The 18872-nt window shown below is 42.9% G+C and overlaps 1 protein-coding gene across 2 annotated transcripts; it reads right to left on the reverse strand.

Annotated features, from left to right (window-relative positions):
* Window positions 1-12233: 12233 nt before the first annotated feature.
* zfp91 (ZFP91 zinc finger protein, atypical E3 ubiquitin ligase) lies at window positions 12234-17273 on the reverse strand. 2 transcript variants are annotated; one of them, XM_028416908.1, is made up of 13 exons: window positions 17183-17273; window positions 16487-16934; window positions 16141-16178; window positions 15859-15975; window positions 15412-15451; window positions 15153-15263; window positions 14977-15069; window positions 14695-14880; window positions 14559-14609; window positions 14327-14405; window positions 14086-14200; window positions 13875-13974; window positions 12234-13777 (listed from the first exon to the last, which is right to left on the reverse strand). In XM_028416908.1, exons 2-13 carry the CDS (start codon window positions 16897-16899, stop codon window positions 12787-12789), a joined length of 2334 nt encoding a protein of 777 aa, XP_028272709.1. In that variant the 5' UTR covers window positions 16900-16934; window positions 17183-17273; the 3' UTR covers window positions 12234-12786. The 2 variants fall into 2 exon arrangements, with proteins under 2 accessions (XP_028272709.1, XP_028272703.1); XM_028416902.1 differs by having other exon boundaries at window positions 16487-17253.
* Between the last annotated feature and the right edge of the window lie 1599 nt (window positions 17274-18872).

Below are 18872 nucleotides of genomic sequence, written 5' to 3' on the forward strand. Positions count from 1 at the left end.
TTTCTCTTAGACCCAGACATTAAACACATTATAAACAGTCTAGTTCCCATATAAATACAAACACAAACAATCACACCAATGCTGTTAGACATCAACAGACCTGAAACTTCTGTCTGTGGTTTGTAGAGAGTGGAATGAACACATATTCATGTCTATCTGTACGACACACAAGGACGGACATAGGGGTGTGCCTGTTATTTGATATATGTATGTATATACTGTATTCTTATATTTGCATGTACTGTGTTCTGTGTCTTCACGTCCTTGGCTCCACACTAACACTCTAACAGCCCCTGTTCATACCTAGCACTTAAACGTGTGTCTTCAGTTATCAATTGTGATCAGATCTCACTCTCTATAATAAATACAAACGTCATAACAGTTTTCATTTGATAATTTGCCATCTGTTATTAGCTCCATTGCAACATGATGTGCTCTGTTCAGCAGCCATAAACAGAAAAGCTACTTGTTGAAGCATGGCAGATTTGCGAATGTATATATAAATCAAATTTAAGAAATAAGAACATTACAGATTGGCTCATTTCAAACCCAACCAGCAGCCGAAGCAATTTCAGCACCAACCCTTTACACATTTAACATACACAGTGCAAAAAGGATGGGACCATCACATGTGCGCAATGCATCTTGGGTTTATTTACCTGTTCTTAGAACTGCACATCAACCTGATACACACACACATTAAGTGCAGCACACAGAAAACATTTTCTTACATTTTTACACAACACTGCAATTCCTGAACTTTCATAACCCACAAACCCCATGGACCAAACACCACATATGTAATATATAGCAATGTACACTCAGTGAGTACATGTTCCACTCCCAGAAAATGAGCCAAGGCCAGTGAATCTCAGGGTAACAAGAAATTAAACTTTAAAATCAGGTCTCACAGATCAGTATGCTACATGTATGAGGTATGGGAATGTACAATGTATATTTAAAAAAAACAGCACATTCTATGTGGAACTTTATAGGGCTGTAGTGAAACATTTTCAGAAACCATAACATCAACAAACTGGTACTATTTTTTATATATATTGATAAATTTCGACCTTGCCAGGGCTGATAAACTAAACGTTTAATCAAACATATACAGATCAGCCATGACCCAACCACTATAACTACAGGCACACCACTGCCAGTAAATGAATACTGAGTGCAGCATATGACACTACGTGATGCTAATGACCACCCCTTTTTTGTGATTATGTCCAGGCATGTCACCATACATGGCCAGGTCATAACACAGTAAGTGCATGGGCCTCCATACTAGATTATTAATTGTCTGATAGGCATAGGCTATATATAATAAAGATGGAGAAACCCTCTGTGGCTCATGGGTCGGATTTGAAGCGCAGCGTGGAGGACTCCAGCTGAAACCCCTGTTTTCATTCATGATTACGCTTTTATACATTTTTGAAGTGCTTGCTCTCTGTGATGGATGCTGCTGGACAGCCAGCCTAATCAATTGATAATATCTGATACTTCCGCCAGTCACAGTATATGTTACAGTTCTGTGCTGGCCTACTGCCCAGGCTGTGACTTGCACCAAAGTCACATATAGTTGCTTTATTTTTGATTAGATTCCAGCAAACACAAGAAGTTGAAACCAGCTGTGTCTCCCTGCTGCACCTGTTAACCTGCACCCAGCACCACAATGAACCGGCCTTTGGCTGAACCTGGCTGCCAACTGTTGCCGCATGCTCGCCACATATTTTTCACTAAAAGAAAAGTTCAATTAAATGAAGAAGATCCTGCACATGTGGAATATGTAGCCACTTGGCAATTAGTGCATTGCTGACAGACACAGGAGGACACAACAGTCGTCAACATGACGCAGAGCGGAGATAAGACAGAGAAAATGTATGGAGATCTGAGAGCTGCTGAATGACTTCAGTTTAATTGTAATTCTGCTCTGTTTGTGTGCACACTATCATGAGCACTTCATCACCCGCACCAATACCCCCAATAAGTGCATGTCTGTGTGTGTGTGTATGTGTGTATCCACGTACACACCAACATGTGTATACATATGCATGCACATCCACAAACTGACGCACAATCTTTACTGAAGACAAACATCTACATGCACGTGTAAGCTGTGCACATGTGCAGCAACACATAGTTATACAAACTACACACACACACACACAGTTTCAATAAAGGACACGCATCCTCTTCCACAGCACACACACACACATACACACTGCATTCATTTCCCTTTCATTCAGCACAGGCACATATTGTGCTGCTGAAACACACACACACACACACACGCACACACACACACACACAGACACACACACGATTTGCAGAGCTTGCTCCTAGCTCTCCCCACACACACCCCTCCCCCTCCCTATCTCTGTCAGACACACACACACAGTCACACAAACACACACAAGTGCGTGTACATTCCCTCCTACGCAGGCGCACTCTCTGACACAAACACACGCACACAACCACACACATTCCCTTTTTCCTTTCACACAAACACAAACACACACACTCACACGCATCTCCCTTGAACACCCTTCCCCCACTCTCTGTCACACACACATACGCACATCTACATGTCCTCTGTCTCTCTTCCTCACTCACTCACTCACTCACTCACTCACTCACTCACTCACTCACATACACACACACACATTCCCTCTACTGCTCTGCTTCTTTTACTCGCTCACAGACACACACCCAGACACACACACAGGCACACACATACAGACACACACACACAGGCATACACACACAGACACAGGCACACAGACACAGGCACACACAGGCACACACACACAGACACACAGACACACACAGGCGCACACACACAGACACACACAGGCGCACACAGACACACACACACACACAGGCACACACAGGCATACACAGACAGACACAGACACACACAGGCACACACACACAGACACACACATACACACAAACACACACACACTCTGTCTCCAGCTTGCTCTCTCACCCCTCCCTCTCACTGTCTCTCTGTCTGTCTCTCTCTGTCTGTCTGTTTCTCTCTCTCTCTCTCTCTCTCACACACACACACACACACACACACACACACACACACACACAGACTGCCCTCTCTTCCCTTCTCTTTTTTCATCTCACTGTCTCTCAGACACACATACACCCACATCTACACCAATGTGCAAGTACACAGAGACACATGCGCACAAGCACACACACCCATTTTCTCTCTCAGTCTCTTTTTCTCTGTAACACACACACACACACACACTCCTTTCCTTGCCGCACTTACACTCACACCCAGACACACACACACTCACACACACGCACACTCTCTCTCACTCTCTCTCTCACACACACACACTCACACACACACTCTCTCTCTCTCTCTCTCTCTCTCTCTCTCACACACACACACACCTCCCCCCTCTTCCACAGGCATCCTGGCTGCCACTCCTTCCCTAACAACCACACACACATGCAACAAAAGATGCACACACACACACACATAAACACATATAAAACAAACATGCACACACACACACACACAAACATCCTTCTAAACACACATTATGAAATTCAAACTCAAAATATAAAGTACATACACACACCATTCATCACCAGTGTGTCACTCTGTTTGAGACAACTCTATTTATAGCCAGGATCAATTTATTCAACTCACAAGTACATCCTCGGTTATCCATTCATTTGCCCTAAGGACAAACCAGTTTCAAAAAGTTTCAAAAAGACTGCATAACTTTGACTTTGTATTTAGAATGTTGCGAAATAGACTGAAAACATGCTCCTATTGCTGCTGCATGTCCATCCAAAGTGTGCTTGTGGTGTTTAAAGCCTTTACTCATAGAATGGCATGTGAAGCTTTGTTTTTATGTCAGCTCACATTTGACTAAAATCCACTAAGGCATAGATTTTACTTTGTACAAATGTGTCTTCAGTTAACTTTGATCAATGGATCTTCCTCCACATAAGATTAACAGAACGTTGCTGTCTCACCTCACACAATACATTTACCTTGAAACACTACTCACTACCCACAACTCTCTTTTCTGGTTCTCCTTCCACTTAAAAAATTAGTTGGTGGTATTACTTCTCATGTTATCTGCACTGTAGAAAGTAGTATAAACACAGTTGAAAAGTAGAATTAAAAAAAATTGACAGAACTGGTTGGATGAGTGTGTGTGTGTGTATATACAGGGCATCCAGAAAGTATTCACAGCACTTCACTTTTTCCACATTTTGTCATGTTACAGCCTCATTCCAAATTGTATTAAAGGAATCTCTTACCTCAAAATTCTACACACAATACCCCATTATGACAATGTGGGGTATTGTAAAATTTAAAAAAAGAAAACTAGGAAATCACATTTACATACGTATTCATAGCCTTTGCAATAAAGCTCAAATTGAGCTCAGTTGCATTCTTTTTTCCACTGATCATCCTTGAGATGTTTCTACAGCTTAATTGGAGTCCACCTGCAGTAAATTCAGTTGATTGGACATGATTTGAAAAGGCATACACCTGTCTATTTAAGGTCCCACAGTTGACCGTGCATGTCAGAGCACAAACACCAAGCATGAAGTCAAAGGAATTGTCTATAGACTGCGAGACAGGATTGTCTTGAGGCACAAATCTGGGGAAGGATACAGAAACATTTCTGCTGCTTTGAAGGTCCCAATGAACACAGTTGGCCTCCATTATTCATAAGTGGAAGACGTTTGGAACCACCAGGACTCTTCCTAGAGCTGGGGGAGAAGGGCCTTAGTCAGGGAGGTGACCAAGAACCCGATGGTCACTCCAGCATTCTTCTGTGAAGAGAGGACAACCTTCCAGAAGGACAACCATCTCTGCAGCAATCCATCAATCGGGAAACCAGGCACCGCTCATCACCAGGCCAATACCATCCCTACAGTGAAGCATGGTGGTGGCAGCATCATGCTATGGGGATGTTTTTCAGCAGCAGGAACTGGCAGAATAGTCAGGATAGAAGGAAAAATGAATTCAGCAATATACAGAGATATCCTAGATGACCTCAGACTGGGGCGAAGGTTCATTGTTCAGCAGGACAACAACCCAAAGCACATAGCCAAGATCTCAAAGGACTGGCTTCAGAACCACTCTGTGAATGTCCTGGAGTGGCCCAGCCAGAGTCCAGACTTGAATCCGATTGAACATATCTGGAGAAACCTGAAAATGTCTGTACACAAACCTCTCCCATCCAACCTGATGGAGCTTGAGAATTAGTGCAAAGAAGAATAGGCAAGACTGCCTAAAGACAGGTGCGCTAAGCTTGTGGCATCATATTCAAAAAGACTTGAGGCTGTAATTGCTGCCAAAGGTGGATCAACAAAGTATTAAGCAAAGGCTGTGAATACTTATGTAAATGGGATTTTGTTTAGTTTTCTATTTTTAATAAATTCAAAAAATGTAAAAAAACATTGTCCTAATGGGGTATTGTGTGTAGAATGTTGAGGTAAGATATTAATTTATTACAATTTGGAAAAAGGGCTGTAGCATGACCAAATGTGGAAAACGTAAAGCGCTGTGAATACTTTCCGGATGCACTCTCACACACACACAACTGCAAAACAGCAGCGAAAATCCTGTCACACACATCTTTGTGTTGAATTACATCCACTAAAATGTTTTTCTTTGCACTGTAGAAAGAATTACATGTGTTTAATGTGATTTACAAAAAAAGTCTCAAATCAGACGGTGAGCTTGTGCAGGTCTTACAACAGTGTAAGAGTTAGAGAGAGCTGAGAGAGCTGTGCAGGTAAGAGGGGAGTGTGTTATATTACAGAAGGCAGGGTCTGAGCCAATGATGGATGACTCACAAGCACTTCTGTTCACACTTTAATGTGTCTTGCTGAACTATCAATATAATTCTGAATCTCAACTATCTGAATCTAGCTCCATCTCTGACTGTAACTATAAAATATTTTGTAACATCCATGAGTTACCTCTCAGTTGATTCGAGGTTACAACCTTTTTTTTCGCAGCATGGTGACCACTAAGCTTCCTCTTCATCTTGAGGAAGAGCCAGAACTCTTATAGGGTAACATATCAAGGGAAGGCAAGACCTCTTGGGGCTGGTTCCAACAGTAAGTCAATCCCCACAGATCTCAGTGTTAAAATGACCACATTAACAGCAGAAACAAATATGATGACAGCTGGGTACAAAAAAGTTAGGAATTAAATGTAACTGTAAATGGTTTTATTTGTCCCTTTGTCACAAAAAGTTCATCCATCTTTATTTTCAGTCTGTGGCTGAACTGCACAACACACCCTTCCCCAAATTTATCAGTCAGAACTGCAGATGTTCAAACCCAACCATCTCAATTCTGAAGACAATCCAACCCCCCAACTTATATACAGAGCAGCAAATGCCAAGCATGCCACAGTGCATTTACTGTGAATCACACTGAAGGGTGCTACACACATGTTTATTAGTGCAAACTTTAGAAATAAAGTAAATAACATGTTCAGTAGCTCTGATGTTTACAGGGGTTTAATCTTTAAAATGAATAATGGCAACAAAGTGACCAAAAACATTTATGTCTCCATCCTGTAACAGCACTCAGTGTTCTGCAGCCTGGAAACAGTTTGAAGGACCCTGCGACCCTCTAATATCATACAGGCTTCTTTATACTCCCAGTGCGCCTACCAACAATTCAACAGCCAATGTTACAAGACATATACACATAGTGAATAAAACAATAATGTGCTTAAATAAATTGTCCCCTCTTTTCTAAAAATGCAAAGTTTTAAAAGCTTTTACATTAAAAAATTGACAACCTGCTTTGTGCTCCACATTATCACCAGTCTTACTGCCGATTTAGCCAAGACTATACAGACACAACTTCATTTACATTCTCTTCTTGTTACCCCAAAGCTTCATGCATTTTTAAAGACAATCGGAGTCTTTGGCTAAGGCTAATTTAATTAGCACTGCAGCCCTCGTTAGACTGACAGGTAAGAGAAGCTCATTTCGGAGTTTAACCAAACGCTGTGTTGATTATTCTACAATAGATGTATTATGGATCACTTAACAAAGATCAGTGCTTCAACTACCAGAACTCAGACGATGTTACAAAAAGAGCTGTGCTCCCTCAAATCTCTGTTGACTGTTCTGATGTATGATATAATTATTTAAACAATCAGATAACTGAAGCTAGATCAAGATGTAGAGAAAAAGTTTTTTTTTGCTACATTCCCATTATGAGCCCACTCATAGGCTGGACTAGTCATACTGTTTGTTTCTTTCATTGCTAATAAAGTGTCATCACACACGAGAGCACAGGATATTTTGAGATGTTTGCAGGGGTTAATCAAGAAAGAGAGGAAGGAAGGAATGTAAGTAATAGCACTATGTAAACACTAGAGGGTGCTGTTACATATATTGTTTTCCTCCATGTCCACAATATCCCCAGGCAATAGCAACAGCAGTGAAAAATACACGCATGCATTCGAATGCTGTGTTTAAAGTAATAAAACCTCTGCTGTGTGAAATGGGAGTGTGTAGTACATTCAAAGAAACTTTGTTGTTTTAACACTGAATGCAGATTGTATAGAATAAATACAAAGATGTTTTCCGATCAGTGCTAAGATGAGTGTGTCAGTGTGTCACTGTGGCAGAAGTGACCGGTGTCTCGCCTCTCTTTTTGTCATCCCAAAGATGACATCTTTCTTTATTCCTCATCACACGCACCCATCTCATCTCCGAGTGCTCCTCCTGACCCGTCTGGTCCTCGCCTGGTCCTTTGCGGTGACTGCGGGCAGGCCTTGCAAGGTGGTGATGGCCGTCTTGGTCCAGTAGTCCACCTCTCTGAAGATCCTGTACACCCAAACCTTCAACTCGAACAGGATGGTCGGACCATCTAGCTGTCAATGACAACAGATGAGACAATATTTTGCTTCTGTTCAACCAGAGCCGGCTCTTGGCATAGGGGGCACTGCTGCAGGTAGAGAGTTAAGTTAAGCTTGAGTCAGAGCGGCAGGGCAGAGCATGAAGAGCGGTAAGGTTCAAGCTACTGACATGTTACAAGGCAAAGGGCTGTAAGAGAGCTCTGGTCTGGTAAAACTGACATGTCAGGTCAGGAGAAAGAGGAGAGCAGTATGACTAGTTTGTATTATTGTATTAGCCTAAAAGCTTTGTATTCTATTGTCTTCTTCATTTTTAATCTCTTGCGACATCAACTTTAGTACCTACCTCTAAGCCCTCTGTACTAGGAGTCAAGATGGCGGCCCCATCAGCAGCTTTGAGGAGTTCTCCAGTGCTGGCAAGCAGTAGGGACAGTCTGTCCTTCACAATCTTCCTCTGGTTCTCATAGTCACCCTTCTTCCCGTCACCAAGCTCCTCTTCCTCTTTGGCAATGGCTCTCTCCAGCAAGCTGCGGCATTGTAGCAAAGCAGAGTGAAGGCGCCACAGCTTGTCTTTGGCGTCCAGCTGGGAGGAGGGAGGAGGGACAGTCACTAGACGACTGTCAGCCACGTCTGCAGAGAAGCTCTCCTTCTTTTTCTGAAGGAAGGCAGAAAGAAAAAGGGAAAAGAGAAATGCTTCAACAGACATTTTAAAAAAAGAGTAAGGGGCTGAAATTTAAAGACTCAAGACCACATTGATGTCAGCTTTCAGATTCTGATCTCAATTTGACCCTATGCTGAAGGTCAACGATGCAAAACGGATTTTCTACTGACTCATTCACTGCACCTTTGAAGGGGAAGGACTCTGGGACCATTAACTCTATATTATATAGTATGTATATTATAATGTAAAGGTATATAGCTCACTGAGCTACGTCAAATCTGACATTCTGATTTGGCAGATGTATTGTCAGACCACTTTACAGGCACCATGGTAGTTGTTGTTGGGGTGAGGCCTCTTCAAATGTGACATTATACTGAGGTGCTAATGTTGAACCCCTTGTGCAAGTTAGTACCAGTCTGACAGAGTGGCCTGATGTGACCTGTGTACTGTGAACGTCAGAGGGGGGGGGGGGGTGGTTTACAGCTCAGGGTTTTTTAATTCAGGCAGATGTGGAAGTGATTGTGCAGCCAGAAACAATAATCTGATGGAGTGATGTGAATTATGATAAGATTTAAAAATGATCTAAGAGGGCTAGGAAACGGATGTCAGTGTGTTCCCACCCAAGGAATTGAACAGGGACTCACTGCTGGGAAACAATAACACTATCTGTATTTGGGTCAGTTGAGACAAATGTGCCAAAGATTCCTCTAAAAAAAAAAAGCTATAAAATTGTCTTTGACAGGCTCGTGCATCAGGAGGTGGAAAATTAAGGAAGACATGAAGAATAGAGGAAGGAATAGAGGGTCAAAAATCCTGCCAGTGGATGCCAGTGGATGTGAAGTTATAAAGTCAGGCCGCTCCCTTGCTCCTAGCGAGACACATGAAAGGAAGGATGAGGCAGTGAACTGGCAGTAAACCAGGAAGTTTTAATAACCAGCAGCTCTCACACCTATAGGCAATGAGACTGTGATGAAGGCTGCGTGCCTGAGCATGGAGGACTGTGTGCCAGAAAAACGCCCACCTCTGTCATTCCAACTGAGTTCACCCCGCACCCCCCACCACCACCCTCCACTGCATTCTTACCCCCCACTGTCCTAGGCATAATTTCTATTTCTCTCATACACACACACACACACACACACACACACACTCTCTCTCCCTCCTTATCAAGCTCTTGCACGCATCCCTTTCATCATTCCTTTGTGTTCTCTCTCTCCCACTCCCTCTCTTCAAACACACACACACACACTTTGGCCAAGAACTTTCAAATACACACAACATTTTCACATGTGCACAAAGTTATAAGCATTCATTCATGCACGCACGCACACATACACTCCTAACACACACACACACACAAAAGTCTATTAATTTTCCATTTAACCTTGGCCTACTTCTCTGAAACTCTCTCTGTCCTCACACACACACACACACAGTTCTTGACAGGTTGCTGCCAGTGGAAAAAAATAAGCTCTTCTACTCACATAGATTTCAAGTAAGATGGAGCACTCATGGTGCAGCTGCTCGGCTATGGCAGCAGCCCGGGCCGACGTGGATCTGCTCACATCCGAGCCGGTCATACCTCTGGTCCGCCTCGTTGCCATGGGACCTCGGGCTGGAACACACAGTGAACGCGTACTGGGAGTAGGAGATACAGATCAGCCCCTAATATACGCCCGTGAGCGCCTGCCTCATCCCGACAACACCGGATTCCCGGTCACGGTTCATTTTCAGCCTGCCCTTCCGCTCACTGCTGTGTTAATTAGAGCCAGCGCGCTTCTCTTCTCTAGAGTTTCGGTAAAACGAGTTTCCCAGTTTGTCCGAGCTCTCTGCTGGTTACTTATGTTACATAGCTGGTGTCCAACTCTCCGCCCTTTCCCCCGGGAACCTGATGCCAGGCAGGAGGAATTTAACTGGACAAGCAGGGGCGGAGAGGTGGAGGAGGGAGGAGCTCATCAACTTATTCATGAGGAGCTTATCTGATTTACTGGTAGTCACAAGAGCAAAGATGGTCTAAATTTAAGCAGGATGCAGCTTGGACGGTTCCACACTGACTCCAAAGACACGAGCATTCTTATGATAAAAAGTTGAAAAAGTCCATCACATCTACACACGACCAACTTCCTAACTATTGCCCACTTCTCCATCACTAATATTGATCCAATAGTGTAACATGGCCACTCTGTGTAATGTGTATATTGTTTTTTTTTTGCTGGTAAACAAACAAAATGAAGGACTGAATTTAAAGGCTATGATACCTGATTAATCTGAGAGAATCTATCAAGAATCTTTATTGTCATTATGTAAGGCTCAATGACATTTTGTTCAGCAGCTCTTGGCAGGGCACAGGTAAAATATCTAAAAGAATTAAGAATGGAAAGAAGTAGCAGTGCAAATCAGCTTTTTAAAGTGACCGGTATGAATATATTGTGATTAACTGATTTGAACCCTTTGAACCTTGAAGCAGATGGATTACAGCTGCAGAAGACCTCCTCCTGTCAGCTAAACACTGGAAACTGAGGCTACAAGCTAAACAGGCTCAACAGAAGATTGGAAAAATGTCTTGATTTGGCATAAACAACATAAGCACAGATCCTTCTGATTCTTCCTTGTATCAACGGTTCAGTCGGCTGCTGGTGGTGTTATGGAGAGGGGCTATTTTCTTGGCCCCTAAGTACCAACTGAGCATCTTTGCCATGAAGAATTGAGGCAGTTCTGAAGGCAAGGGGGATACACTTCATTAGTGGCTGTCTGCAGCTTCCAGTGATTCAGTCAGTGAGTCAGAGGATGAAGATGCAGAGCCATCCACATCATCACCACCACCACCACCACCACCTTTACATTCTCTGCAGCCTGCCAGCCCACACCTTGCCAAGGAGAGCCTAACAAACTTTCCTCCCCTCACCTAAATGCCTGCAAAAAAACTCAGCATCCTGCAGAAACATGTCCACCTAGGAGGTAACACATGTGCGTGGCATGCAGACAGAAGGTAAAGGTTTGGGATCAAATGCAAGTTTGCTTAAGACAGTGATCTCCAGACCCCAGTGACTGTCATCCACCTGCAAGCAAGAAACTGCTGTCTGTGACTCCAGCAGTGGAGGAGGTGGAAGAGCACCAAGTATAAAAGAGGATAGTTGGACTAAGTAACCTCTTGATTCCTCCTAAAAGAGCAATGAAACAGTGCAAATTGACATCGAGCACATTAACATGTCCTGATAGATTTTAAAATTTAGGTTATGTGCATTCCTGCAGTTGTATATTAAAAATGAGCATTAAGGCTAGAGTTTTAGAATTGTTAGATTGTGTTTCAAAGGCTCTTCTGCTGCTTTCCCTGCTGGACCCCCCCGTAAAAAAAATCCATGCACTTTAAAGTGTTTAGACATTTATTTACATCTTATAAATGCATTATTTTTATTCAGCTAACACTATGTGAAAGATCAGAGGTGGTGACATATTATGGGGTTTCTACATTGCTCTGCTTATCAAATTACATTAAACGTCAGAGGTTATTGACATAAAAAAACAAAATCAGTGTCTGTGCTTGCTGTTACATCACACGTTTGTAAGTGATTTGCAGCATCCAGCTATTATTACCTAAAGTGATTGAAGACGTCAGTGAGAATAAAACTATGTGGGATATTGTTCCATCAAAGTCTATGAAAAACAAAGTGTAACAAACAGCTGCACAAATGTCATCGAAACAGGTTTAATGACATTGACAACTTCTCTAAAATAAGCAAATATTGCAACTTTTTACAGGCATTTCTTTCATTTTAACCTTGTTAAATAAAGGTTTCACAGTGCAGCTGGACAATAAATTAATGGCTGCCCAGTGTTTTGAACAAAACTGAATTCTAATTTTTTTCCTAATGTGTTTCTGGATTAAGCCACTATATAAATTAAATGGATTCTGTCTAGTAGGAGCTCTGTTAATGCCACAAATCAGGCATTTGATGTGGTGTATATCACAGAGGTATGTTATATTATTGCATATTTGCAACATAACCTCATCAATATACACATAACATGAATGGGTAGTTACAAAGGCAACAACACACACATACAAACACATATCTTCCCTGATAGAGATATTCTAAAAAGCTACCAAATATGACAATGGGTGAACAGTACATTATATATTGGTGATCCTACATTTACCTCAAACATTTTAATACATTATGTTGGGTCACTAGAGACATACTCTGCCTTTGTCTTCTGTTTTGTGTGCACCGTCCCTGTTTTACATGAGGACCTGCTGCACATGTTTCTCAGTGCCATCAGTGAGAACGTCCCCCTGTCCTGCATGCTCCCAGACCACAGTGTCCTCCCCCACCACTTCTGTTTGCTGAAGGGAGCTGGCTGAGGGAGAGGAGGATGAGAGCACCGTGTTGTCCAGAATAAAGCTGTCCCTATTGGTAGAGGCTGAATCCCCTGACTGAGGTGTGGACAGGAGAGGAGGGCTTGGAGTAGTTGTCTGCAGGGTCTGAAGCTGTTGAGGGGTTGCCAGAATGGGGATCTGCTGAATGTGGGTCTGTGACTGGTTGACAGGCTGGAAGGTCATCTGTAGGATTTGTGTCTGCCCCTGGCTCTGCTGCTGTGAAGAATATGACTGAAGGGGCTGGAGCTGGGGCTGATGCTGGGTCACCACTGAGCTGGAATGGAGGGTCAGTTGTTGGATTTGGGACTGCTGTGGCTGCTGAGCAGCCTGCACAAACTGGACGGGCATCTGGAGATGGAGGTGAGTCTGCTGTTGGTTGTCAGCTGGCGAAGGGGGGTCAATGGGGGACAGGGCAATTGTCACTGGCACCTGCATGGTATGAAGGCTCTGATCTTGTCCCAGTAAAACCACCTGGTGGCTGACTTGTTGGGTCACATGACCCACCTGGGACATCTGAGCCACATGCTGCCCATCCTGGCCCAGCTGGTCCACCTGGGCATCATGACCAACTTGACTCACATCCAGACCTGTGACCTCTGCTTGCATGGGGTTTCCCGGCAGCTCCAGCAGAGAAGCAGGGGTTGTGATGAGGGCACCAGCATTAGCTGCCAGCGCCTCTGCGATTAGCACCTCCGGGTGACTCTTGGCCTTATGGGCCACCACACAGTCCTTTTTTTCAAACTTCTTGCCACAAATGGAACAGGAGAACTGATAGGTGGCATCAGCGTCATGCTTCTTCATGTGCCAGTTGAGAGATGCCTTCTGGCGACATGTAAAGCCACAGATCTCACACCTTTTAATGAGAGAGAGCAAAAATAAATATGATTAAAAAAAATGTATAGAAACCGAGTAGAATAAATCAATGGGTAAAAAAACAGAGCAGTACTAACTGAAGAGGCTTCTCTCCAGTGTGAATCATGCGGTGCACAGCCAGGTTGTGGGAGCTTTTGAAGGCACGAGCACAGAACTCACAGATGTAGTCCCGCTGGTCTAGAATTGCAAAACACTCAAATATAGATGTGTTCTTCACATACTTTCATTATTAATTACAACAAGAAATGATGAAAGATCAAACCTAATGCATGTTTTATGTGTCCATACCTGTGTGGTGCTTTGCATGACGCAGCAGCTGCTTCTGCAGGCGGAAAAGCCTTCCACAAGAAGGGTGAGGACAAACGTACTTCTTCTTGAGTAAGTGCTGGTATTTTATATGGTGCTGGTGTGTAAAACATAGAGCAGACAATTAGCTGGATCCAAGGCTCAAAACAGCACTATGAATATAACTGCATTCAAACTGTATCTGTCAACACAGGCCAAAAATCTGCAAACAACTGAGAGCAACCTGAAGGTAGCGAGGATGAGCTAGCACTGTCCCACATCCTTCCATTTCACAGCGCACATACTGCACCGGAGGCTTCTTCCTGTGTGAAAGAAGTACATCACAACAGTGAAGCCAAATATAAAATATTTAACATACACAAACCCATTGTTCATATTATCAATTACTATCATGTACTCATTTTTTGTAATAATTTGTTTCATTATGATCAATTAAATCTTGACATCAGCTTCACCTTCTCTTTGGCAGCCGCGGGGTTTTGTCATCTTTTTTCCGTCGGCCTCTCCTAAAGAAGAATGACATGTGTAGTCAGGGTCCTATGACTGGTAACATTTTTTTTACTTAAAAACCCTGATGAGTGCTGCACTCACTTCCTTGGCCCGTCAGGATCTTCTACTGTCTCGTCTTCCAGCTTCACTTCTTCTGGCACACTCTCTGAGTTGTCTGATCCTTCTACTTTTATCTCTGCAACCTCTCTCTCTTTTTTAGGCGCCTTCTCTTTTTCTTTTTTCTCTTTCTGTCTGGAAGGAGCTCTACGCTTTGGCTTTGGGATGTCCCTAAGAAAAAAAATATCAATTTGCTAAGCAAAGTGAAATACAGTTTCTTAAGTCTAATAATGTCTGAATATAGATGAATAACGGACAGATACAAACCTTTCAGCCTTTGGGTCGTAGCTCTGGTCATTTAAGTCGTCTGTAAAGGGAGCATCTTCATCACTGCTAAGACTATCTTCCTCCTCCACGCCACTAAAAGCAAAGCAACAAATCACTTCAAAATATATTTCACGCTTTCCGCAGAGAGGTGAGTGGACTGCTCAAGACAAGTGTACCTCTGAGTCTGCGGCTGGAAGGTGAGGTCGTTCAGGTCATCTTGAAATGGAGGGTCTTCATCATCCAAGACTTGTCTAGCTGCATCTTCACTTTCCTCCTCTTTCTTTTCTCTGACAAAGCAGAAAAAAAACAGCAGTCATCAAAACTCTCAGTCAAACAATTGTTAAGTAAGACAGAAGTAACATGTATTTTTTTTACCATGCTATGGATATTTTCTATAGATTTCATCAAGCATGTAAGAAATTTAAATACACTTACATTTCAAACTTTTCCTTATTGTTCACCTCTCCTTCCACTGCTGCATGATGAAGAGAGACAGTGTCAGTTTGAAAGCCATTAAGTGTTTATACAAACCCTTATATACATATTTATAATAAGAATTAAATCATCATCATTATCATTACAAACTTCTCAATAGAATAGATCATAAGAGAAAACCACCATTCTATGGGATGGAACATAGATCTCTATCTGTAACCAGCTGGGAGATCTTCCTCAAAGTGCACCAGGGCTTGGTTTGCACTCTTCCATTTTATGTAGGCACATGATGGAGGTATTAAGGACAGGGTGTGCCCTCATATGTAGATCAAGTGGTCACTGACAGTTCATTGTGATGTTTCAGTTCCTCTGCGTCTACGCCGACACAACACTACTCTTTGCCCACATGCTGAAACATAAGCCGCTCACTGTCAACAGGTTGCTCACCAGCTGGATTCTCCATTCCAGGTTCGGTCTTACACACAGGCTTGGCAAAGCCACGGGCGGCCCTGCCAGATGGGGGCTTGGCACGAGTCTGGGCTGAGGGGCGTCTGGAGGGAAGTGCTGCAGCGAGGGAGCAGAAGTATTAATCAAAACACAGTGTATGCTGTGAAGACTGATACAATGACACACACCAGCTCTGCCTGAATTAGACACATCTAATAATAGTCTAACGCAGATTTAACATGATTATTAATTTAGCAATAAGGTATTTAACACAGTAATTACCTTGAGCATCTACGGCAGGTTTCTTAGGATCCTCTGAACTGCAGAAAGAAGGAAAAATACTGACATCTTACATTTTCTCTAGCTGCAGAGCAACATCATTAGATAATGCAGACAGGAATTGTAGCAGTAAATAAAAACTTTTGTATTTTATTAAATGTAACTTTTTAAAGCCAGGTAAGTTTTACTCCACCCTTCCCAGGCAGACAGCAGAAAGGGGACGAGCCACGCTGAAGGCGTGCTTTTGACAGGAACTGACCCCACTGACACACGTTGAAAGTCTGAGCAGGCTCATTACAAACAATTGTTACTGTCTTCTGCAGGTAGCTGTGTGTTATTAAAAACTTACTCTGTGCCTTGAAGGCTGTTTCCTACGACACCCCCTCCAGCTTCAGAACAACCCGCAGGTTCTGAAATTTTCTTTCGCCTGGAGTTGGAAACTTTCCTCCGCTTGGCTGCACCGGTGTCGGGGTTCAGTTCGTCTTCGTCGTCGTCACTCTTGGTGTCCTTCAGCCAGGCTGGTACTGTCCTTGTTGACCTGTCTCTTAAAACCCGTCCTGAGGTCTGCGGGCTCGACGCCGCTCCATTAAGATCCGTTACTGAAGCAGAGACGCCGGACCTAGGACGGCCTGCACCCCGATCTCTAAGCGCCCTCCGCGGTGTACCGGTCGTACTGGTGGCCGAGGTCTGCTCTGCGGCCTTGCCCTCCGTTAAATGCTCTCCTGTATTTACATCCCCGGCTCGGTCTTCGGCCGGTTCCATCACCGTGAGGACACTTCAGCCGACCTCAGATTTCGCTTAAAGTCAGACAGGTTTAGTTACAAATTGAGGAAAAACTGACCACATCTGCTTTAAAGACGTTTTGATAGCAAGCGGCCCTTATCCAACAGTGGTGCATTTTCTCTTGTCTTCGTCGCAAATTAAATGCATATATTTATTGATTATAAATTGAAAACTTTTCTTAATTATCTATTCAGCAATAAACCGATATAATTTTAAAGAAGCAGACACTATTTTCTCGTTCTTAAAGCTATAGTAAACCTACTTATTCGCCCGGGCCTTGAGCACATCCATTTTGTGCGCTTTGTTGCGTCTCCTTTAAGCCAAATATAAACCGAGTGTACGTTCAGCAGCGGCGGCGCATCTGCGCTGCTGATAAAACCATCTGGATTTACTCACTCTGCTTTTCGCAGATCGACTCGGCCTAGCAGCTTGTTTATAAATCTACAAAAGGCAGCGCGCACAGAAAGCTGCCGATGCATCATGGGAATTGTAGTGAAGATTACATCAATGCAGCTTGTATTTTGTTTTAAGGATATTTCTGTCATGTTTTAGATAGAGATGGGTCTATTAGCAGAAGGATTGAATTTTTATAATGTGAAAAAACACACACAATGTTAATAGGCTGTTGGAACATATGTCCTATATAACAAGTGAAAATATGCGAAAATATACATACAAAAAATTAGATTTATTTTACTCAACATATCAACTGTGTGTTGACTCTCCTGTTTACGTGATTTTTGTGTGCACTCTAATCTGCTGACTGATGACTGTGGAGCTAACATGGCTGCCACTAAAAAACCTGCACTGACTGGTCTGAGCAGTTGGAATGCTGCAGGCTGCTGTGATGCAGTGGTTTTACCACTAGATGGCAACATTGTAGCACACACAGCCCCAAAGTCTAGCTCTTGTCTGTCATCATTCAGAATGATGGAGCAGGCCTGCTGCTGTTGTGTTTATAAATGCAGAATGATCATGGGAAATAAAAATCAGGCATAAACTAAGAACGGTTTTGTTGGTCATGCACCAATCATGAAAACACAGCAGCGTTGAGACACAGTGTGGAATTGGAGCAATACCTGATAATGTTGAGAAATCACAGAGTAGTTTGCATGCATTCTACAAATATTAGCATCTGTAATGTAACTTTGATTTTTTAAGAGCATGGTACTACTACATTTAATACCCTCTCACCTCTTGGGAGTGCACAAAAGTGTTGTTATCAGTAGCATCAATGCTTTCTGTGTCATTCTGCCCACCAGTAATAGACAAGAATACACAAGTATTCATGATAATGGTGATATTTTAATACTAGACACTCAGTTTTGCTTCTCAAATAAGTCATGTTTCTTCTGTTTTGGCTTTTTATGGTAAAACTCATGACCTACATCATATACTATAGGCTGGCTCTTATGTTTGTGGATGTTCTCAATTATTCAGGTCATTTATGTCCATGACTTTAAATCAAGGTAACTGAACTCATAGCTTTTTTTCTGAAGACGTTAAGCTACTCTCGCTGGGTCGGTGTAAACATCACAGTCTGAGGCTAAGACACTGGCTTTATACCCTTTCTTATGGTTAGACAAATGGTGACGCTGTGTGGAATAAAACCTCAGAGAAATCGCCATCAACCTCTCGCTGGGGTACAACATGTTTCTGGAGCAGAGTTGATCTGCGACTGAGCAGCTTATGAAACACTGTGCTCCTCTCACCACCATTGCTTCATAATAGCTCATGTATGAGGTTAGGTCCGGGTTTCCATTCACAGGAGTCAAAGTCCTCTTCCACGAAGAAACGTCTGACCCTCTTAGCTCTTTAACCAAAAAAATAATAAAGACAACAGCAGTGCTTCTTTTCAAAAATGCTTTATTTAACTACTTTTCGCTATAAATATGACAATGCAGAACAAGTTGTTTAACAAACCTTCTGACAGAAGGGAGTCTGCACACACT

The sequence above is a fragment of the Parambassis ranga genome, chromosome 1, assembly GCF_900634625.1.
Source record: "Parambassis ranga chromosome 1, fParRan2.1, whole genome shotgun sequence".
In the NCBI taxonomy this organism is placed as follows: Eukaryota; Metazoa; Chordata; class Actinopteri; family Ambassidae; genus Parambassis; species Parambassis ranga.